The sequence below is a fragment of the Sorex araneus genome, chromosome 5 (assembly GCF_027595985.1).
Source record: "Sorex araneus isolate mSorAra2 chromosome 5, mSorAra2.pri, whole genome shotgun sequence".
Lineage (NCBI taxonomy): Eukaryota > Metazoa > Chordata > Mammalia > Eulipotyphla > Soricidae > Sorex > Sorex araneus.
Window position 1 is genome coordinate 42,007,734 of NC_073306.1, and position 24,512 is coordinate 42,032,245.

Consider the following 24,512-nt stretch of genomic DNA (forward strand, 5'->3'; position numbering starts at 1 on the left):
TCTGGTGGTCCTTGGCACTGCAAAGCCCAAGTGGTACTTCCTATTTAGGTCCTTGCCTTGAACCATTGGTTGGCTAGTAATCACCAAGCCCCCTGAACACTTTGGGAGAACCCAAAACCATTTTTAAGTGGGTTTAAAAAGCCGAACCTGGGACTGACCCTGTGACTATCTGACATGTTGTCCAGTTCTAAAAGAAGGGACAGGAGGAAGACAAGAAACCAGGGCTCTGCCATCATCCTATCCTAGGACCCCAAATGCCCAGCTGGCCTCAACCAATGAGACAGCCCTGGAGCACACTGCACTGGCCAATCTGGAACTCAGAGCACACACAGGTGTGTGTGCATGTGTGTCCCCAGCAGTCGGCCTGATGGGATCTCCAGGAAGAAAAGAGAGGGCATGAGTATGCTTGAAAGTGCTCTGGGAGCCAGATTCCAGGCCCAGGACCCCAACCTTGTCTGTGAGTGGGATGTGCAGTGCAGGTCCCGCCCAGGGCTGGCGACTCACCTGGTACTGCGGGAAGGTAGAGTGGTTGGTGAACATGGGTGGGGGAGGATAGTTGAGGTTGAGCCAGAGCGGCTGGTTGAGGGTTGCTGAGGTCAATGTGGTGGCAAAGCGTGGGGTGAACACATTCCCTGTGTATTTGAGGTTGTTCTTGTCTGCAGCTGTCACAGGTGGGTTAACTATAAGCAGGAGAGAGGGCAAGCAGGGCCACCGTGAGGGCCTCAAGCAGGGACGGGCAGCCCAGACTCCCCCCTCCCCCCCCGCCTGGGTTACTGTTCTCAGCTGTCCAGCCATGGAGCTCTCAGCGGGTGTTTCAAGTTTGGGCATTTTATGCTCTTAGAAAACTATTTCTGGGGCCAGAGCAATAGTACAGTGGGTAGGGCATTTGCCTTACACACGGCCGACCTGTGTTCAATCCCTGGCACCCTATATGGTCCCCCTAGCACCGCCAGGAGTGCATGAGCCAGGAGTAACCCCTGAGCATCACTGGGTGTGACCCAAAAAGAAAAGAAAATTCCATCACACCTCCCAGTTTGGAAAGAGTGACTGGCCCCAGCTCAGCCTGGCTCTTAGTCTCTTGCTCTTCCTTGCTGCTAAAAGAGGAGGAAGAGGGTGCAAGAAACCCGACTGCCAGACCTAGAATTCATCTATGGAGAAAAACACAGTTCCTTTGCTTGCTTTTGCAAAACCCAGTTTTATACAGACCATTCTATGGAAGTTACTAAAGCTGCCCCCGCTGAAAGCGAATTTGAAACACTGAGGGGCGCACACAGCCAACTTTTGCTTCTAGATTGGAGAAATTTTGTTTGTCTTCGAAGAATAGTTAAGACATATAATTCATGACCCCCAAATCAATGTGACTAAATGAGACCTTACTGAGCTTTTCAGGGACCTCTGCTCCCTCTCCAACACATCCTGGGAACTTTTATGGAGTCAGAGATGGGGCCCTGGTTTTTCCTTCTTGGCATTTAGGGGGCAGAGTAGAGGTTTAGCCAAAAAAAGTTATAAGAGGACAGGGACAGAGGCAGGAAGAGTCATCTCAGGAACCTAAAGCAGGGATTCTTCTCGAGCCAGGACTGCTGGAAGGGTGACAAGGCACACTGCCTAGGGCGGAGTGCACATTGAGCACTGATGCCCCCACGCCTCCTGAGACCCAACTGCATTGCTCGGGCAACTGTCGTCCCAGCAAAGGACACAGGAAGAAGTCACTTCCCTCATTTTGTGAGTTTACTAACCATGAAGGAAAGCAGTGACTTGTGCTGAAGAGACAGCCCAGTGGAACTCTGGGATCACTCCCCCAGGGGCACCCCTGGGTCTCCCGGAGCCTGGAGCGCCAGCTTACATTTCAGCTCCAACCCTTCCACCTCCACTTTGCTGCGAAGCTTCAGCTGCCCACTTGGGTTCTTGGTGGCCCCAAGAAACTCATAGAACAGGTTCTTCTCAGCCGGCCATGCAGCAGGCTTCTTGGCTGGCTGGGCCGTGGACACAGAGCCCACAGGCTCACTGCCGCCTTCCTCATCACGGGCGTCCTTCCGGCCCTGGGGCCACTGACTGAGAAAGAGGCTCTCTCGACTTTTGCTTGTCTCCTTGGTACCAGGGTTCCGTTCTGCAGCAGAAGAGAAACTGAGTCAGTGGCTCTGGAGGACCAGCTGCTGGATGTCTCCAGGGAGTACCTGCTTGTGAACTAAGTGACGATTCATCCATCATACAGATATGTGCTCTGTACCCCCCCACACACCCATTCAAAGGACTCTGTCATTCATTCCCAGGCTATTTCTCTCTAAAGCCCCTGTTAACCATTGCCAATTCTTGTCCTTCCACACATGCACCCTCTCCCTCCATCACCACCCCCTACTCACCTACAAATCCACCCAAAATCTAGCCATAAGCCAGCCAGCCATCACTCATCTGCCCACCCCTATATCTACCCATCAGTTCATCCACTTATAAATCTATACCTCAGCCTACCCACTCACCCATCCATTCATCCATCCACCCACCAATACCAATCCACCATACACCCATATATCTATCCATCTGCCCTCTACCTACCCATCCACTCACCCATACACCAATGCCTCAGCCCCCCACCCCACACACAAACATCTATCTCGCACCCATAGCTATCTCCCATCCCATCACCCATTCATCTATCCACATTATCAGTCCACCCATACATATGCCAATCAGTTTACCTATATATCCATTTCCCAATCCATCCCTATCTTTCTTCCTTTCATCTACCCATTTATTTTTTCCTTCTGTGCTTCCTTTAGTCCATCTAAACTTCCTTCTGTTACCTTTTCCTTCCCCCCTCATTTCCTTCTTCTCACCCACCTTTCCTCTTCTCTTCTTTTTCCCACTTTTTTTATTTCCTTTCCCCCTTTCTTCCTCATCCCTTCCTTTCATTCACAGTGTCAGCCTTGGTATTCACTGTGATGAGCACCCCAGCTTGCCTTTGGGGTACAGCTGGCTAGTGGAGGAGACCATCAGTTTCCCCCCCTCCGCCCCCCACCCCCAAGCCTGTTTGGCCTGAGCTACTTTTGTCTCTCATCATGGATTCTACTCCTATCAGCTCACAGGCAATTCAGTTCACTTGTTAGCGTTGGGCCCTGACCTGGGAGTGGGGACACTGATGACTCAGAGGCAGACTCAGCCCTGCTAGAGCTTGCAACAAGGAGGGAGAGGGACACGGCACCAGAAATAGCTCTGGGATGAGGCCAATGAGGACCTTGAGGGATGGTGATGAAGGGTGATGAAGACAAGCTTCTGAGGGGGGCCCAAGAGCTGTCAAAAGGAAGAAGGCCTGGAGAAGGGGACAGGGGACACAGAGGCAGGGGAACTGCTGATCAAGACAAAGAGGCATCAGAAGGCAGTTGGTCACCTCCCAACCTGAGGGCTCTGCCAGGGCCGTGGTGGGATCTTCCACAGCAGTGACCTGCTCCTTGACCCATTTCCTTTACACACTTCAAATGGTTTACATGTGGCAGGAACATGCAGCATAAGGGTTGGGGTTTTCTTTTTGGATTGGGGGCATACCAGATGGCACTCAGCTACTCCTCTAGCTCAGGGACTGCTCCCAGCAGTGCCTGGGGGACCACCTGATATCAGAATTGGGCCTCCTATGTTTTTTGACAGCCCTTTGAGCTATCTGCTGGGACCTCAGGCTGCTTTGGGAGTCTCTGCCAGTTGGAGCAGGAAGAGGCCCAGACCCTCCCAGCCTGGATGGAGGCCCCTGTCAGTCTCCATGGAGCTTGGCTGAGAAACAGGACTGGACACTCAGGAGGCATCTCAGGTCTTTCTGGCAGCAGCTGGATCAGGAGACCTGTGTCCAGCATGACCTGGGCACTTGGCAGCGCCTCTCCTCCTCCTCCTGCAGCCCCTGCCACCCTCACCCCAGCCCACAGCCTTCAGACTGAGTCCAGACTGAGGCTAACATGCCCCCCTCCCCAGCCCCCCAGCAACAAAAACCCATTCAGAGAACGAGCCTCCCTAGCCCAAATCAGTTTAGGAGAAAATGACATTCTTAGTGAAACATGTCCCTGGAGTCTCTTCTAAGGTTTCTCAAGTGGCCGAGTATAGCCCCAGGTCCATGTGCTGAGACGACAGTACCCACAAATAATAGCGTTTTCCCCAGAGACCACACACCCAAAGCCCCACTCACACTTTCAGGGACTTTGAATATGCAGCCACTCACACATCTCCCAAAAACTGTGTACACAGGCAAGCATACACATGCACACGCTCTCGCAGCCCCACCACCATCCCTCCCCCAAACACACACTCACAGCTGCATTCGTGACGGGCACCCGTGGACACATTCTCTCAAACAGCTCCACTAGCCCCATTGCCACTCCACCTCCCCAGCCTGAGCCCTGCCCGGGACCCCAGCTCCAGCTTGCTTGAGGCAACCCTGGTTCCTCCTTTGCTTCGCTACCATATTCCAGTACATGAAATGCTTCCTGGGGCTGACCCTGTCCCTATTTCCTAGGGGAGATGGATACGCCCTCCCAATATACCCCATAGCACAGTTATCCATCACAGTTATCCACTGACGGGGGCAATTACTCTTTTCTTGACATGAGTCTGAGTTAGGCTGTGAGTGGCTGCGGGTTATGGGCAGGGCCACTGACTGCCTGCTTGGAACACAGGACCGGGCGACCAGATCAGAGCAGTAGCCAGCTATAGCCTGCGGGAGTCGAGTAGAGGAGGAGGGTAGGTTTCCTGGGGAGAACATGGTCTCCTGGATGTGGGGGTTGGAAATGCACTGTCCACAGGTCCTGGAGTCATAGCAGACAAACCCAGGAGCCACCATCTGAATTGCCCTGCAGCAACCCCAGTCACTCCCTCCCTCCCAAGACTCCAGTCGGCTGAGCTAAAACAGGCACCTCGAAAGAAACCAGGGACCCACCCACCCTGCCAACCAGATTTCTTTCCCACCCAGCTGCAGTTTTGCTCTTTGCAAGCAGTCGCCATGACTATTCATGCAAGCTGGGCCCATGCAAGACAGGCTGCATGCAAGACAGCAGACTGCAGTGGGGCCACACCACCCGCCTGACCTGCAGTGGCCCACGCTAGGTCTCTCTTCCCTGCCCACGTACTCTCCAGCTTTCCCCATGCTCCTCCCCCCACCCACCCCCCGACGCTCACCCATCAAGTGGTGCTCCTCCATGATGGGTTCGGCCTCGGGCTTGGAACAGATCTTGGCAAACACGGGGAGCTGCCTCTTCTGAGCGGGTTGCTCAGAGAGCTTGTCAGGGGGAGTGGACGGAGGTGGCGGTGGCAGCAGCAAGAAGGGGCCCAGCCCAGAGGCCTCCTTGGGTCCAGGGCCATTGAACATGTTATTCTGCAGGAAATCCTTGATGACCTTCGTCTCCTTCAACACCATCTTATTGTCAGGGGCCTTGCTCGTTTCTGTAGACTTGAGGGGGAACTGAGCCAGGAGTTTGCTGATCTCCGAGTTGGAGGTACTCAGGCTGCGGCCTCCCCCGTCTGACCCCTTGGCACTCTTGACCTTGGCAGCACGCAGGATGCCTGTGACTGTAGACATGGCAGAGTCGTAGTCCTGCCGGCCACCGAGAAGGGACATTGTCATCTTCGGCTCCAGAAGCTTGTCGCTGGTGAGGAGGGAGGCTCCTGGGTGCTCGCTGCTCTCTGCCATCAGGGGGGGTGTGAGAAGGCAGGGAGCCAAGTGTCTGGGGCTCTCCGGAGACTTGTGGGGCCCCTCCAGGGGCCCCGGGCTCTCTGTGACCAGGAGGACATGCTCCTTGGTGAGGTTCAAGAACTCCTGCTCCACTAATAGGGAGATCTCGTCTTTGCAGCTGCTGAACTCCAGAGCTCTGCAAACAGGCCAGACAGACAGATGGGTTCAGTGCCAGTCCACTGACAGCCGGCAGCACAACAGGGACAGCCCTGGGGAGGTGGGGTGGAGGGAGGGACCGTTTCTTCCTTTTAGGAAGGAGGAACTGAGCTATTGCTTTCTCGAGAGAAGGTGGAAGGCGGTGGAAGGGTGGGGCTGCGAGTGCCCATGTGGTGCCAGCATAAGACCTGGCATTCAATCCCCAGGGCCACTGGGTGCCAGCAAGGTGTGCGCACACACCGCAACCGAAGGACATGAGCACGCTCTTGCTGGGCTCGCTGACCCCTGGCAAGCACAATGAGAGACAGACGGATGCTTTCAGTGCCAGCTCTCTGATAGTGGCAGCACAACAGGCACAGGCCCAGGGAGATGGGGTGAGAGAGGAACCAGGGCACCACAGCTGCCCTGGCAGAGAGCACCATAAAAGCAATTCCTGCTGAGCAGCGGGGAGGGGTGCGGTGGGGAGAAAGCCACATGTATAAGTACCACAGCCAGCGAATGTGAAGCCCCTGTCACAACCACAGCTACAAATGGGATGGGGGAAAGGGAAGTTGGGGAAGGGAGGGAAGGGGAGAGGGAAAAAAATGTAAAGAGGGCAAGGGGCCAGAGTGATAGTACAGCAGGTAGAACATTTGCCTTACAGGCAGCTGACCTGGGTTCAATCCCTGGCATCCCATATGGTCCCCCGAGCACAGCCAGGAGTAATTTCTGAATGCAGAACCAGGAGTAACCACTGAGCATCATCAGGTGTCACCCAAAAAGCCAAAATAAACACATAGATCACTGTATCACTGTATCACTGTCATCCATTGCTCATCGATTTGCTCGAGCGGAGCACCAGTAACGTTTCCATTGTGAGACTTGTTGTTACTGTTTTTGGCATATTGAATATGCCATGGTTACTTGCCAGGTTCTGCTGTGTGGGAGGGATACTCTCGGTAGCTTGGCGGGCTCTCCGAGAGGGGCGGAGGAATCAAACCCAAGTCCGCCACATGCAAGGCAAACGCCCTTCCCACTGTGCTATCACTCCAGCCCAAATACATAGATAAATTTTTTAAAAAGAGGTAGGGAGACCCAGGAGATGACACAGAAGTAAAGGTACCTGCCATGCAGGCAGCCAGCATCACATAAGGTCCCCTGAGCACCGCCAGGAATGATCCCCTGAGCACTGAGCCAGGAGTAAGCTCTGAGTAGCACAGGGTGTGGCCCAACTAGCAAACTAAAAAGGTGGGCTAAGCCCTGCTCTCCTCCATGGTTTCTACACTGGCGGGCCAGCAACGAGAGCTGCGCTCTGGGTCGGGGTCCCAGGGTTCCTCTCCCCACTCCATGTCCTTCCACACCATGGCCAGAAACAACAAGAGCCACACAGCTGACCTTGGGGAGAGCCTGCTGCTCTGAACTGGGACCCAGCTGCTGTGGCTGATGCCGGGCACAGCGCCCCCAAACCCAGCCCCCCTGCTGAGTGGCAAGAGAGGCTGGAGTGAGGGAGGGAAGCGGGGGCTCACAGACTGGCGCCGACATTTCCTAGCTGGGAATCCTGCCCAGCAGCCCAGCACCCCGTCTCCACACTCGTCACAGAGGTGCAAACCCCTCAGCCACGGGCTGGCTTCGGGTAAGGCAGTTCGCCTGATGGATTCATAGACCCACACTGGCAATCCAGATTCCTGGGCCGGCATGACCCTCTGAGCAGATCCCAGTCCCAGGGCTCAGCTGCCCTTTTTCCTGGGGGCTCCGGCACATCCCTGAACCCCCATTCACAAGTATGTCCCTATAGCTAAAGCCGGGCCTGTACTGGCCCTGCTGACTTTGGACTCCAGTTGGACCCTCGGGAGCAGCCACCAGCCTGAGGAGGGCGGGTGACCCCATGAATCTTCGGCGGCTCCTTGTTGCTGGCATTCCGGGTGTGCAGCCACCCTGCCTTGTGGCTCAGCCAGCCCCACCAGTAACATCCTGAACAAGGCAGCGCCTTCCTCCCAGGGCCACTAAGCAGTAAACTATGTGCCTTGCTCTCTGCTGTGAGGGTGGGGGAGTGGCCCCACACGGAGCTTGCTGGAAACCACCCTGAGTTCTAGCCTTGGGTGAAGGTGATGAGGATGGTTCCCGCAGGCCCATGCACTCTAGAAAGGCCACGCATGAGCATCACTGGAAAACATGGATGGATGCATTCATGTGTGTCTGGGGCATACCACACATCCAGAATCCCGGAAACTTCTGGCTGGACCTGCCACTGTCCTTAGGATCCCGCTGAAGCTGGAGCGAGAACGCGGACTAGGTGGCGGGCACTCTTGGGGAGTTCAAGGAAGAGCAGGGGAGGAGGTTGGTGTCCCCGTTCTAATCAGGAAGAACTGGCACCTTGAGGAGCCTCCCCAGGCTCAGAGGGAGCAGAGCCAGGAGAAAACAAACTCAGCACCTAGCTCCAGGGGCCACTGCTTGATTCATGTCAGAGGCCGGAATCCCCAGGACCTCCCATGGGCTGGCCGTGCCCCTAATCATGGTGAGGCTCCTTGGCAGGGGTTCATCCAGATGGGGACTTGGTCAGCACATAGCGACCATGAACCTTAGGTCTCTGGGGGACCTGGCCCTGGGTGCAGGGGCTGAGGTCCCAAAGTGAGGTGGAGCCAGCTCCTAAGCTCCACTTCCTCATTCCCTGCATTCTCCTGGCCCCTTCCTGGCCTCTAGCCTTGCCTAGACTCCTACATAAACAGGTTCCAGCTCCCTGCCCTGTGCCAGGATCGATGAGAGCGAGCAGGGAGGGCCCCCCTTCCTCCTGCTCTGCACCAACTTCCAAGGAACCAGCCGAGTCTCTCTAGCCACAGACATCTGAAGAGCTGCTTTCTGCCTCTCCCCTGCAAAGCAAGCTACACACCAACAGATTTCCTGAATTAGACTGACGACAATTATGTTCATTTTTAAAATTGTGATAATGGTGTGTTGGTTATACTTAAGCAAGAGTGGGGGGAGGGCAGCCCTTATCTCTTGGAGAAGATAGATCCTACTAAAGTGTTTACAGATAGCATTCTGTCTGAGCTGTGCTTTAAACTTAATCCAGCTGGGAAGAGGATGAGATGAAAGGGGGTGGGACCTGGGTAGAGAATGGCCCTGGGTAGCTCTGTGTTCGGGGCGGTGGTGGTGGGGGTGGCAGATGGGCTCTTTTGCCTGTTTGCTCCCGTATTTTGTTTTGCTTATAAATCCAAATGTGACATAATTTGTGAAAATACAAAATTCTCACAATGGAACTTCTATTTTTTTAAGGGACCACTCCCAGAAAAGCCAGAGATGTGAAGGGTGGGGGTGGGGGTGAGAGTTTATTGAGTGGGTAGAACTGGCCTAGGGCCCTCATGACTCTGCTTAGCCCAAGGATCTGATGGCTCAGTGTTCAGGGGGTCATATGGTGACAGGGGTCAAATCCAAGGTGTCGCACATCCTAGGCTTTCTCTCCGACTAGGCCCCTCACGACTGAATTGTCAACAACTTTAAGAAGTCAAAGCATCACCTAGAGCAGGGATCTTCAACTTCCAGTCCATAGACTGGTGCCAGCTAAGAAAGGTTTCGACCACTATCTATGGTCTTGATTATACTTGCTGGCCCATGCTCCAGTATGCAAGGTTCTGTGGGTCCAGTCCATGGGTGCCAGCCCACAGGAGTACAAGGTTCTAGCAGACTCATAGGGCCCAACATTGCAACACTGACAGGCCGACCACAAGCGTTGGGTACAAAGGACTAAGGCAGACTGAGAAGACAGACAGAATGGGCAAGACACAGCACCCCTGGAACCTGAAATTTGATGCTGATGTGGAAAGTCATTGAGTCAGGAGGCCTGTGATTGTTTTGTCTCTGTTCTTCCTCCCAGAGGAAATACCCTTTGAGACAAGCCCAACATGTTTGTCTCAAAATGCATGTCCTTTAGGGCCAGAGCAATAGTACAGTGGGTAGGGCACTTACTGGCCTTACATGCAGCAGACCGAGGTTTGATTCTTGGCAACACATAAGGTCCCACATGCATACCAGGAATAATCCCTGAGTGCAGAGCCAGGAGTAAGCCCTGATGACTGCAGAGTATGGTCCCCGGGGGTGGGTGGGTGGGGGGGAAACCCTTGGATCTATAAAACGGTCTAGCCCAGTTAGATTAGCATAGATTGGCAACTGACTAAAGAACGTCATCTCCCCCTTTTCTTGGGACAATTTCTTGTTCTAAGGAATAAATATGAATGTGAAGGATAGTTGAGGCCCACATTTCACAAAGCTATTTGTCCCCTGACCCCATACTTTTGAGTCTTATTTCTGTCTTTTGCCATAATCCTCTGCATAGCCCTATTCACTGGGGTTGGTCCCCAGCCACGAGCAATCGGCCCTCTCCAGCACCAGAGAGCACATTCTGGCCCTTGCGTGGCAGCTAGAGAGGATGGGGCAGGAGACCCAGCACGAACTCATTTTCCTGGTCATTCCTCTACACATCATAGGGACCTCTTAGGAGGCTGGCATTCCTGAAGCAAGTGTAGTGCCAAGAACAAATTCTACACCCCGCTGTGGACTCTGAAAGACTGGCCAGAACTCTCGCCATCCTTTAGACAGTCTTACCAACTCCTATCTTCTTAGCACTTGTCATAAAGAGTCTAAGGCCACCTGATGGCCAGGCATCCATGCAAATGTACTCTTTCATCTTCCCCGCCCCTGGACAACACACAGATGCAGCCCCACTTTTCAGATGGGAAAAGTGAGCCTCAAAGAGACTAAGGATCACCCTTAGTGAAGATGTTGGTGTGGGGATACCCAGACATCCAGCTCTCCTCCCATACCCCCCTTCCCCTTTACGGCCTCTGGCTTCTTTTCCAGGAAGCAGTTAATGTGCACTCCCTGCCCCTTGGCTGGATTTGTGGCCCCCAGACCACCATCTGAATGCAACTAGGGACACGGCTGGTCTGCTTATCCCTATAGCCTGGGTAGGATCATCCTAGCAACCCCTGAGCCTGTCACTAGCGGCATTTCTCTGTCCCCGAGAGCTCCGTGGCAGTGCTGTGTCTGTGGAGGCTCCCGTCGATTTGTGGCAGGGAGTCACAGGCTCAGTGCTGGGGACACTTGCAGTGACACCCCAACTCCTAGCACAACAGTAATTCTGGGTCAGCACTTTGGCTGTTCAATCCAGTGACTCTCACCCCTCACCAAGACAGAATGTGGCAAGTGATGGCGATTCAGTGCCCAGGCACAAGTCTTTGTCCAGGGTCTTTCTGCCACCTTCAACTCCAAGAAAACCAGATCGGTCTGCTCTGATTTAGTCTTAGAAAACTGCACGTGGCTTCTCATGATCGTAAAGACAAAACCCAACCTCCTCCTCAACAACCTCACAAAGTGATTCTACCCATCTCATCCTGCCCGAACTCCCCCTTCATCTGGTCCTATTTCATGACGTATTCCAGTTATAGGGTCTTTGAATTTCCTCAAAATGCTCCATCAACCCTGACTGGCTCTTTCACATCACTAGGGCCCAGAGTTCAAGGTTTGGTCTCTCCATAGCCATCCCTGCCTTTTCTGCAAGACTCTCTCGCCATGTGTTCCCAGCCCTGGGCATTCTTCTCTCCCATCCTGTCCATTTCCCCTTGTTCCTCGCACTTTCCTATGTCTTTATTCTCCATGACATGTCTTTCCTGAGGACAGGGCCATACTGATTCACCCCTGAGGCCTCCAGACCCAGTGCAGGGTTTGGTACATAACCAGCTCCACAGTGGTCAAGTAACTGAAAGAAAGAATCCCACCGTTTACCTTGACTCATATCCATCTCCTGAAGATCTCAAAAATCAAAAGACTTGATGCCAGAGTCTCAGCTCCTTCCACAGGTTGCACCCTGCGTGACTTCTCCTCTGTTCTCCAGCCTCCCTCTGATCCTGGCCTGCTGTGAGCTAATTACATAGCACCAACCACACTCCTCGACACTCCCAGTCTAAGAACTCCTGGTCTCTGCAGACAGAGTCCCCTTGAGATCCCACCCAGAGCCTAGCTAACTCTTAGCAACTTCCTGAGGATGCACAGAAAGAGTTTTTATTCCCCCCGCCCCCCTTCAGCTGTGCAGGCTTTGACATCAGGACGACTGGCCTACATTTTCTAGAGTATCTGATTTTTTTTTCTTCCTCAGAAGTTTTGCCAGTCCTGGCACCTCTCCCATGCTATTTGCTTTCTCCTTTGAGTTGGTACAAAACCATGATGTCTATCACAGACTATCACAGTGAGTCACTGAGGGGGGGAGTTAACCTGGCTCCCAGATGCTGACAAAGGAGACAAGTCAGTGGGCTCCCTTATTTCTCTCCCACCTCCAGAAATGATGGGTGTCTGATGGCGGCTCTGGACTGAGGTACAGCCATTATTCCTGCATTTTCAGTGTACAGAGTCATGTAAAAATAAAGGCTATTGACTGGCTGGCACCCCTTCCCAGAATAATGACTAAGCAAGCATGCTGTTCGCTCCCCAACAGCAGTTCTGTGTACATGATAACACAGAGCAAAGATGAAAACTGCTATTCATCAGAGCCAAACAACAGGAAAACGCAAGCAGAAAATTGTTAGTGCTGGAAGAGGACAGCAAAACAAATATTTTTTCCCCACTGTCTCATTTCAGACCAACAACAAACATGGTATCCAGGCCTGGTGCCCGGAAGTGTGGCTGATTGAGAAGTAAAGCAAGTAGAAGATTCCAGGGTCCCAAAGAGATTTGGGTGTGAATGACCACATGTTCAAAGACTGACCTCATGGACTATGGACTTTTCTATCATGTCTGCGTTGGGACCAGAAAACTGGGGGTAGGGAGATTGTGGGCTTGACCCCTGGAAGGAGGCAAAAACTGAGTTGAAATATCTTCTCCAACATGGAGACCAGACCTCAGAAAGCTGCTTAAGATGTTTAAGCCTTAAGTCCTTGTCACAAAATAGTAAGAATTAGCACTTGTGGAGTACTCAATCGCTGGTCAGGCACTGTGTTGAGTACATCATTATATGCAAAGCTCTCATTTTAATCCTTAAAATAGCCCCAAAGGGGCATAGGGGTAGACTAACTAGAGGTATGGCCCCATTTTATAGTGCCTTCCTGGATCAAGGACCTTTGCTAGTTTCTGTCCCTATTGACTCAGTAATAAGGGGACTTGAAAGTTTGGGGACAATGGAGCTTAAGCTCTTTTTCAGGTAGGGTCTCAGCAACCTCCATGTGAACACACCTGATGGAGCCATGGAGGAGAACTGCAAAGTTTTAGGTCAATGGTCAGCCAGACCCAGAGAACTGAAGCCATGTGGTGAGTAGGAACCTCACTGACACATCAGACCCTCACAGATGAACCAGCCAACTGAGCCCAGGCCAGACTGCCAGACTACAGAAGTGAGAGCTAAGAAGAGTTGTACTTTTGAGAAATTAAGCTTTTGAGAGCCTTTATCAAAAACTAATTGGCAGAGAAATGCCAGTATCTCAGTTGCTTTTTTTGAAGAAAATTAAATTAAGAAGTCAAGGTATAGGGAGGTTAGTTAATTTTTCCCAGGTCAAGGTATTAAGAGACAGAGTGGGAAACAAGATCTTCTTGCTAGATGCCACCAGGCTGGCTTCATGGCTTCTGGCCCTCTCTGCACATGAGACTCAAGGAAAAGGAAATTGCAAAGTCATCCCACCACAAAGGATGGAGCTGGGGTTTGAATATAAAACTCCAGCCCAAATCCCCTATTCCATCTTGATTTCTTCTATTTGGGAAAGGACAGAGTAGTGGCCTGGAGTAGAGTTTGGGCTATGTGGACCTGGGATCTAAATTCTACCCAACATTTACTCTCCTGGCTACACGTGAATGTAAGTTTCAGGGTTCCTGTACCTTGGTCTCCTCTTTCTAAACTGAGACGGAAGATGTCAGCCTAACTCCTCATGGCTGCTGTGGGGACAAATGTCACATATGATGCCTAGAACCTAGTAAATTCAGTGCAGTTCCTAGCTTAAGGCTCAGTCCCCTTCTGTCACTTCTCTGAACTAGCACGAGGAGAAATACCCATCAATCATGGAGACCAGAGCCTCACACCTCCCGACGGAGGTAGGAACCACTCAATAAGTAGTATGACAAGCAGCAGAAGGGCAAAACCTGGGGGGTGGAAGATCAGGTGTTTACCTTGGGAACTTGCATAAGACCTGACAGGGGGAGGGGGGACATCCAAAAGCCCCACCAGGGGGGATGGATGTATCATGTGTTCAGAGGCTCTGACAGCCAGCCTGATACTATACCCCAGTGGATCCTAGCCCTAGTACTCACTTGGGAATTTCACTGGTGGACATGTCTGGATCTTCCTGTATGCAAGAGAAGGGGGATCCATCTTCTATTTCCCTGATATTCACTGAAGAGGTCTACTTGGGTTTGTTTAACCTGCACATAACATAAACTTATACACACAACACACACAATGCTGCTATGTACATCCATCACACCCAGAACCGTGACACATAGACATGCCACCTCTATTACCATAACCTGTGAAGAAGGAAACTCAGGAAGGGAATCAGGATGGGAAGGTGGATTCCATCTCTCCCCATCTAGGGGCTCTGGGCTGACTTTTCCTGTTTGGCTCAAGCAGAAGCTACAGATTCAGTTCCCAACCAACACTGATGAAAATCCACTGAGTTCTGCAGGTGGGGGGTGAGAGTGAGGATAAGGGTAGCGAAGGGCCTTCAGAATGCTCTGGGCTGCCAGCCCCAGCCTTTCCTCCATTTTCTTGCAGCTCGAGGATTAAGGAGCTGATGAATGGGAAAGCACTTGGTAAACATCAAGGAGCCCTAAGCAAATGTTAGCAGCTCTGAAGATGTGGGGGTTGGTGGCCAGCCCCCTAAACCCTCACTGTCCAGGGCAATGGCTGACTAGGGTGGAAAGTGCAGGGAGAGATCTGAAACTTGAATTCATCATGTGCAGTGTGGCAGAGGTGGGGCTGCCCATAGGTTAGATTAGACAGTGGGAGGTGGGTGGGTCTAAATCCTCAGCAGAGTTTCGTGTAGACTAGGGTTTCTCACAATGCTCCTGGCACAGAGTTCAGCAAAGCTTAGTCTCCTTCCTTCCGCTTTTCTTCAGAAAACCAGCTGCTTGAAGTGAGTCCCTAAGGATCCCTCATCTTTGGACCCCAAATTTCAGAAATGGTTATAGACAATATAGTTGTGCATGGGATCCATATGTAGATGTTTTTCAAATGCAGATTCCTGGGTCATTGGAGGAACATACCAGCAGTCAAAGAATCTGAGTGGGAATCCCTCCTTCACCTGTCCTCTATACAGCTTGGTGGGCTTAGATGCAAATATGAGCTCAGAGTCATCAGGTTCCTGTGAATCCCTCTCCACTCTTTTCAGCTCTTTCCTGTGTCCCTGGGGCAGGTGGCCAACCTTGGAAGGCAGATTAGTATATGGAAGAGGAGTCTCCAATCCCAGCCCACCCCACCCAACCCTCCCCTTCTTCTCTCCCCCTCCCTAGAGGGCAAAGTGGGAGCAGGTTCGGGAGGGTTGGTGAGTGAGGAGTCAGTGAGCTGAGGAATGAGGCAGGAAATACTGGGGAATAAATACAGCAATAAAGGAGCTTCGGCTGGGAGCTACAGAGTGATTCTTATTGTTCAAATTATCTTTAAAACTTTTCATTTGAATCTGTTTAATAAGAGAAGGCTTACCCCAAGGAAGAGGTATTTTTTTAATGTGACTTGGGAGCTGAATTGGAAAGAACGTTGCAACAAAGATATTAAAAAGGGGATTAAACCAAACCACTGGTGGCCCATCTCTGCGGGTTCCCACAACCTGCGACATAGCTACCGAAACCATAAAATTAAATTAAAAAGGGGGACACGGGACGTGGGACGCGTTAATCATGATTCATCGTCCCTTCACTGCTCTTGGCTCCTGGTGCTAAGCAGGCATGGAAGGGCTATTCAGAAAGGCTCCTGGTGTCCAGGAAAGAGCTCACATCCTGGTACCCCAGTGACTTCCTGTTCCCACTCTGTCTCTCCAAGCCTATGACTCTGGATGAGTCACCTAATCTCCACTTGCCTTAGCTTCCTCGTATGTAAAATGGGAGCAATATCCACCATCCACTGGATAGAGTTGCTGTGCCACTGACATAAAAATAGTCTAGCAGATGCCGGACGCTCAAGAAAAAATTAGCTCCCCTCTGCACAGCCTAGGGTGAAAGGAGAGGAAACATACTTTGGTGATTTGACTCCTTGATGTTCTCCATGTCCCCTCAATCCAACAGTCATAACACTTTGCCTTCATTCATACCCACTGAATGGACACAAGTTCCAGAAGCTTAACTGTGTAAGAAGGAAAGGAGAGAAAGAAAGAAACAAGACACAAGCCTTACATGAGAGGAGCCAGAATTTGGAGGAGGAACTGTCACAACAGCAGAGAGTACGGACCTGTGACCTCCTTGTCTCAGAACCCATCCGTGCTCTGCACCAACAGATCTAAGTGGGAGTGAGTGTCCCATGCTTGCTCATCGATGCCAGAATTGTTCTAAACCTGTTCTACCATTCTGCATCCTCCAGAGAATTCAGGGCCTGTTGGTGTCTACTGACCAGCCTGACCGCCTCCTCTTGTTAGGCAATAGGAGTTAGGAAACCAGCTGTTACGAACACACTTTCTGCTAGAGCTGTCAAGAATCTGAAAGCAAAATGCTTTCCTCAGTCGAATAGTTGCTCCTGGGTTCAGTGGTCTAGAGTAGAAATCTCCTCTCCTCACACCAGTTTTCTTTGCTTTTTAATTGATCCTTGTCATTTTTTTTTATCCCTGGTAATAAAGGAGTTACTGATGACAATGTACACGAATCTCTATCTTGTACCCAGTGCCGGTGAGCTTTCTATGTACTTTATTAACTTTTATACAGTTCTGTAAGGTGGTTGCTATGACTTGTTTTATTTTTGATAAGAGACATGGGGAAAAAGAAGTTGGAGGGACTGGTTAAGAGATCACAAGTGAGCTGGGAGTCAAATGCACAGTGTTTAGTATAATCTGAGCTCTCTTTCCAGTTGTATGAAGAGAGAGGGGATATCATTGTTTCTTTACCTTAAAAAGAGCATGGAGAAAAAGGAAAGAAGGTTTGGAGAAAAAGGAAAGAAGGTTGAGTGGGGTAAGCCATGGACACCTCAGAGGACAGCACACTTATTCTAGGTCTGGAAGGATGGACAGAGAGAGAGAGAAAGAGAGAGAGATGTGACTAGTAATGCAATATCCAGAACAAAGGCCAGGAGCTGTGCATGTATTGGGTTCTTCTTGGCTCACAGAGTGTGAGGAAGAGAGCAGAAAGACTTGCATTATGAGCCTAAGACAAAGCCAACTCCAGAGACCCTGGAACAACTGAAGTCACAGGTCAGGAGACAATGGAGTGCAATGGGAGATGCCTGTGCAGTTCTGTTGACATGCCCTAGGGAGATGAACAGTGTATAGACTCTGAGAGATAACTAAGACAATAATGGTGAGATGAGGATCCAAGACAATGGCAGCAGAGCATTCAGGAGAAGTAGGGGGTCAAAGGTCACCATGAAGGTGACTGACCGATTATGAGAAGAGACTAGAGGAGGGAAGGGTGAGGACCTTGAGCTTTTCCTCTGCTGACCCCACGTCATCCCCTGATACATGTGATAACTAGGATAGGAACATCCAGTTGTCTACATTAGGGCCTGAGCTGAGGCTGAGACCAGGTCCTCCTGGAGAGCTTCATGGACAGAGGACATCCCAGAACTGGGTTTGGGATGAAGATTCCATCCTCAGGGACTTCCACTGGGAGAGTTGAGGATGTCTTTCAGCAGCTATTCTCTGAGGTGGCCGTCCTCTCCCAGGGCGATAACACTATGTGCAAAGGATACTCCGACTTCTCAAGGTGGCATCTGCTTCCACCATCAGACTGACCCTCTCCTGAGTCTCATCCTTATCACCCCAACTCTATGTTTCCTGCCTTTTATATAATTAAACACAAGTGGAAATATATTCCAAGCAATTTTTCCATAAAGACAGGTATCTTCCCATGACTCAGCTAACAATAGCACCAAAGATTGGTTCGCTGGGAGAGCGGGTCAAACCAGGCTGTACTCCCAATGCCAGGTCTACACAGGCCCATCGACACCAGCCAGAATAGTCCCCCAATGCCAATAGCCCATTCCTTTTAAAGACAGGTTCTCCAGAGAGGCGAACAGCCAGACATTGGCTGTCCTTAAAAAGGTTCGACAATTTCCATTTTTCTTGTAGACTTTCTTCAGATTTGGGTCTATTCTGAAATGATGTTCACCCTAGCCTTCAGACTTTGCTGACAAAATGCTGCCTGACCAGGATCAGCGTAAGGAGGGTGAGCAGATTCCTGGGTGCTGCAGTGAGGGCTGGAGGCAGCCACTGAATGTGGCCATCACCATTAGGCCTCAGTCCGCCTTGTCCTCTGCTCTTCTCTGGCTGGCGGTGACATCCTGCCTCCCCTGCTCCTCCTGGGCTCTTCCTGCTCACTTTTCCTCCTCTCTCCTCAAGCCCCAGACCAGAGGAGGCTCCCAGGGCCACCTTAGCAGTGAGCATGCAACGTTCTCTGCTCAGGAAGTGCTATCCCCATCTCTCCACACTCACAGTGCAAGTCTCTTAACCTTTCAGCCCACCTTCCTGAGCTTCTTTCAAGAAACACACCCTGAACCCTTAGGCTTGGTCACTTATCCCCTCCCTGTGCTACTGGGAGGGGATATATCCTCTCTGGTCCTACTGTCAGAATGTTTATTATATTTATTTATAAATATTTATTGTAATTTTTATAATAAAATTATAATCATTATAAACATTTATTATAATAATCTACTATAATCTGCCCTGAACATTCATGCAGGAAGTCAGAGACTGCCTCTCTTGACACTACTATGCTTTCTCCACACTTTGGCATGAGGTCAATGGACAATAAATATTTACAGAGGGACTGGGCAGAGAGCTTAGGTGAGCAAGCATCTGAATTTGATCCCCTAGCATCACTGGGATGGCTCTGGTGGTCCCCGGCACTGAATCCCTGGTCCTGAACTACTTGGGCCTGGTTGACCAACTATGATTGGGAGTGCCTCCTGACCAACATTCTCCTGTGCATGGCCTAAGAGGCCCCTCAAAATAAATGTAAGGAGCCTAAATACTATCATGCATCCATCTCTCCCACTAGACTGGAAGGTGTTTGCCACAGGAATTCTGTTCAATTTATCTCTGTGTCCTGATACTCCCGTATAGGGCTGAGCCTTTGTTGAAGAAATGAACAAATCTCATTCCATTATTAGGGCTATGGGACGTCCAATAGGAAATCCAAAGCCCGCATTCTGAGGTCATAATGCTTTAGCAGCAGAAGAATGTATCGTCTTAGAACAGGAGCGAGCGAGTGTCCTGCTGCAATCCTCTAAGTCCAAATTTAAGACTAATTAAAAGATAATTGAACAAAATTTTGCAGTTTAATTGACACCAGACAAAACTATTAATTTCTCCTCCCACACTCATACCCCTCTATTCCTTCTCTGCCTAGAAAATGGAACCACGATCCAGACATTAGCATAAGCCAAAAGATTCAATTCAGTCTTGTTGTCTCTGGGCAGCCCAGACCATCTGCAGGTCTGTTAGTTGATCTCAAAATGCACACTCTGAGTCTCAATTTTTTTTACAGTGTGGAAGAAAGTTGGTCCACACCCAAAGTGCTCAGAGATTACTCCTGGGGGTACTCAGGGGACCATAGGTGGTGCTGGAAATCATGCCATGGTCAGCCACACGTGAGACAAGGAGCTTAACATCTATACTACCTCTCCTTCAGCTCCACAAATCTATACCTTTTCCTTCTTCATGGAGATAGGTAAGGTTTAGCCCCACCAGGTTTCATCCAGGTGACTGCAGCACCTTCCAAGTGGTACCCCAATTTCCTCTCTCACAGGCCTGCAAGCCATCAGTTCCACGTGGCAGCTGAGACAGCTTCTTTTTTATCTTTTTTTTTTTTTTTGCTTTTCGGATCACACCCGGCGATGCTAAGGGGTTACTCCTGGCTGAGCATCTCAGGAATTTCTCCTGGCAGTGCTCAGGGGACCATATGGGATGCTGGGAATCGAATCCGGGTCGGCCGTGTGCAAGGCAAATGCCCTACCCGCTGTGCTATTGCTCCAGCCCCTGAGACAGCTTCTAATACTAGTGACTGATCCCATTACACATCTCGCCATAAAACCTCAAAGACATCATGGAGAGCAAAATCTGAACTTCCTAGCACAATGGTTCAAGGCCTTCAGAGACTCCCCAGCCTGCCCCTGTCATCACCTTGGGTTGTCATCAGCACTCCCTACAACCTGGTTTGTTGCTCCTTGAGCATCACTCCCACCTCAGAGTCTCTGTAGTTGCTCTCCCTTCTGCCTGGAAAACCATTCCTTCTTCTCCTGCCCAGTCCTTTTCTGACCACCCTGTTCCAATTCCTACAGAAACTCTGTCTTGTAACTGATTGATTTGAGTTCCATCCAGGCTCTCTTCATTCTCTGATTTTTTTTTCTTTTCTCCAACTAAAATGCCAGTGCTTTTCACATACAGAAGTAAATGCTTTGTTTATTTTAAATGTTTTATGTTGCTTTCTCTCCCTGAGTGTAAGTTTTAACAAGGCAAGGTTTTATCTGATCCAGGACTCTCTCCCCTTTGCTCTTGGAACAGTGTTGGACCCACAATAGATGCTTTATAAACACTACCAGATGACAAATTGAATCAACAAATAAGATAAAAAAAAATGTGTCCATTTGGTGACACCAGTTTGGAGAGGAAAGTAACTGTTCACTATTGTTGGCTATTGAAAACTCAGACACAGAGAGGGAGGGTCCCACCTGCATGGTCCAGTCACAGGTGGATTGCAACCACCTGGTCTGGTCGTGGTTGCAGCTCAGCCACAAGGCTCCCAGTGCAGGTTGGACACTGGCTAAATGGCGCGTGAGAAGACATAGCAAACCAGAGGAAGGGAGTTTGTATAAATAAGAAATCCTGTGAGGGATACTGTGGCTGTCTTTTAATCTCCTAAAACATGCTGAGAAAAAGAAGAGATAGATTTGATTTGGGTAAATCCAGATCAATGGGTATTAGCTTAATAGAAACAACTTCTCCTACATGAAGAAAATGGTCTTTTGCCAGTCAGGACTCATAGGAAAGCAAGGCACTACACTTAGAAAATGGTGAGCTCCTGATCTGAGAAAATGCACAAGTGATCACTTGTACACAGCTAGGATGTAGAGGAAATTTAGGTGGCAGAAGATGGCCTTTCAGAGTGCTTTCAGATTAGTAAGGTCTGGGTGTCTACCACACACAGGGATTTCAAGAAAATACTACTGGCTTACAAGAGATCTGAACCCACTTATCTAACCAACCAACAACCAAAACTATTGCCCAAACTAGGCCTACAAATTTAGTAGTGGGAGAAAGATGAACTGGAATTGAAGCCATCCCAGAAATTGCTGGACAGTTCCCTGGTTTTAAAATCTGTTATGTATGTTGAACATGGGACTGCCAAAGATGTTGGCTATTGAAAACGATGCCTCCATTTCTAGGGGACGATAAACCAACACTACCACGGGTTTACCTCTAGAAACTCCACCATTTGGGAGTTCCTGTTTGGGAGTTAAGTTCTTGGAAAGAATTAACCCCTCTAATACGCAACCTCCTCTGTAAATAGGATTTCATTTAAAAACTGGGGAGGGAGGGAGGAATTGTAACCGGATGGCACAAATTTAATTAATGAAACTCAGTGATAGATACATAGCCATTCCCTATTTTATTCTATTTTATGCATCCGAACATTTGCATAATAAAGAGTAAGGAGGGGGAGTTTTAAATAGTACCTACCTCTTGTAATAATTGTAGGGCTCAAAGAAATCATCGTCATCATTATTACAAGGAATTTTTACAAATCCTAGTTATTATCAGAAATGTTTAAATGGCCCATTTAATCATCCCGACAACCCTAATCATCTCCATTTGGCAGATGAGGAAACTAAAGCTCACATAAATTAAACAAATCTGCAGCTGGCATAGAGCTAAAGTGCGCTCTGAAACCAGAGTTCTCACACTCCACCATCACAGCTGCCTTTATTTCAAGAATAGCTCATTGTGTTCTACTTGGTTGATATCTACACAATTATGATATCGTTTGTTCATCTAAGTCAATGGTTCTCTAGCTCTTTTCTCAGTAGCAGAACCCTTTTTTTGCAAAGGCTGCCTTTACTCCAGAACTCCAGTGATCAAAGCCCATATAAAAATAAAACAATTAAGGCTGAACTAGAGATCAGGGCCTCCTGCAACCAGGTAACTTAACACCAGGCTGGTCCCTGAAACACCCCCAGGTCCATTGGAAGACTGTGAAACCCCAGATAGAGGCCAGCAACAAGAATGCCCAAACCCTCCAGACCCTCAGGGTTATATTTCAGGATAGCCTCATTTGTATAATGCATCTGTCGAGTTCTTGTCTCGCAGCACATTTACTCCTCATTATCAACTCGACTTGGAGGTGGACAAGGCTGGGCCTATCACCCTCAATTTTCAGATGAGAAAATCCACGCCAAATGAAGTTAAGCAACTGGCCAAAGGTGCGCAAGTCCGCCAGTGTGTGCAGCCAAGTGCAGACTGGAAGTAGTCTGACTCCATTAACTCTGGATGACCTGGCAGAGAGAGTGCCATCTACTGGAAATTGCCACTGACCCTTGGTCCACCCAGTGGACGGACTATCAGCTCCTTGGCCACTGGGAGTGGGCCACAACTCCCACAGGCCCTGCCAAAGCCCTGTCTGTGAAAGCATATGACAGAGGCCAGAAGAGAGGAGCTCAGAGCCACTGGCGGTTGGAGAGCAAGATGTTGGCTGTGGTGAGGCTGTTCCCATCCCAGCTATGTCCTGCTGAGAAGCACAGCCAAAGCGCCTTTCCCCTTCAACAGCCCAAGTGCGGAAGCACAAAGGGGGGTGACAGGTAAGAGGGAACCCAGTGCCAGTGATACTGTACGTTTCTTCTTTCCTCTGTCACTGAAATCCCTGAGACCAAACACAGCTGATAATTGCTTGTACAGTCTCCTCCCTCCCCCACCCCCCTCTTCAGAGCATCTCTGAACTGAGCTGGAGCATGTGTTGAAACAGGCAACACTTAATTATCACTTAGCCTTTAATTAGCATTTAATTATTAACACTTAATCCATCTGTAAAATGGGGACACTAATACCTGCCTCACAAGGACTTGGGAGTATTAATTATGCCTGCTGCCCATTTTGAAGATGCCAAGCATTGGACAAGTGCTTTAAGGTGGCATTAAGGACCACAGCCATCTTGCTTGCCTTTCTACTGAGCTTCCTTCTTCCTCTCCCCGTGGATATCCATCCCCAACACTGGCCCAACTTTGCCCTGGTGGAGAAACATTCGGCTCTGTGTTTCCCAGACACAGGATTTCCCATCCAGGAAACGGGCTATTTACAGCCATCTTCCCGCACTTTAATTTTCTATTATGTCCTCTGAATATGTCAGTGCCTTCCCAGTAAATATTTTGATGTGTGCTCCTGCAGCGGCTTCTGTGGAGGCTGAATGGGACAGCTGCTCTCTGTATTAGGGAATTCCAGATGTGGTTTTAAACCACCAGACTCATCCATACTCAGGCCCTGCTTTCGGGGGTGGGAAGAGGGAAGGATCTTGCTGTTATCTCTGGGGAAGCCACAAGCCTCTATCCCTCCACCTTGCCTACAGTGTTTTTTCCTCAGCTCTCTCTCTTTCTCTGGGCTGCTTATGGTTTTTGGATGAGAAATGTCTTCTTAGAGGAGTGATGAAAAGGCAAACTGGACCCCCCCCCACCTCTGTGGGCCAAGACCTCACGAGTAGATGATGATATGTAGCTTTTCGGCTTTATCCAGACTGAGGAAGATGTCGCACTATTTCCCCAAAAGCACAGACTGAGATCCTCCCCACTTCCTGCCCCCACCCAATGCCACCAGTAGGGGATACTCACTCTTCTTGGAAGCTGAGACTGCTGTCACCCAGGGCGGCAGGCAGCAGCTCAGGGAGCTGCTCCTTGGATGTCCTGGACTGCAGGGCCTCTGGCAGACCCTGTACTCTTTTCCAGATCTCATGGCAAGTCTTATCTAAGCTATCTTGGGGAGTGTCCTGGTGGATCCAGATGTATCTGGGGAATGGGCCCAGGGCGGAGGGGCGCTTGGCCACTAGGGCCGAGGCGGAAGGGAGCCCATTCCCACTGGCCATCCTCTCTTTATGGAAGCCTCTTTGTCCACCCAGGACTCGAACACTGGGGGACCAGGCACTGCCACCCCTCATTCACCAGAAAGGGCCAGAAAAAAGGGATGGAAGCAGGTGGGTTCTATCTGGCTCTGGTGGCCACAGGCTGGGGTGTCCAGCGGTGGATCTGCCTGTGAGCGGTGCCTTTCAGAAGGCTGGCTTTGGGGGAGGGGGAGCTTGTGATTTATTTTTACTGGCTCGCTCCTGACTTTCGCTCCCCTCCCCCTCTCCCTTAGAAGAAAATATTTAAAAGTCAACAAAAACCAGTAACTTAGTAACGGTGGAATCCCTGTGAGCTCAGGAACCAGGCTCCTGGGCGGGCAGAATGACATCTGGGAACAGCTGGCAGGGGAGGGCTGGCTCTCCCCACTGTCCCTGGCACTCCCTGCCACTCTGCGACAGG

General features: G+C 50.3%; 1 protein-coding gene across 1 annotated transcript in view; it reads right to left on the minus strand.

The window, feature by feature from the left end:
- C5H1orf94 (chromosome 5 C1orf94 homolog) overlaps positions 1 to 24,148 on the minus strand; it is a 36,088-nt gene extending 11,940 nt beyond the window's left edge. Inside the window, exons 1-4 of the mRNA XM_004614335.3 lie at positions 23,826 to 24,148; positions 5,152 to 5,840; positions 1,844 to 2,107; positions 505 to 680 (exon numbers count right to left, since the gene is read on the minus strand). Of these exons, the coding sequence (XP_004614392.3) occupies positions 505 to 680; positions 1,844 to 2,107; positions 5,152 to 5,840; positions 23,826 to 24,148 (1,452 nt within the window). The remainder of the gene's footprint in view (positions 1 to 504; positions 681 to 1,843; positions 2,108 to 5,151; positions 5,841 to 23,825) is intronic.
- Between the last annotated feature and the right edge of the window lie 364 nt (positions 24,149 to 24,512).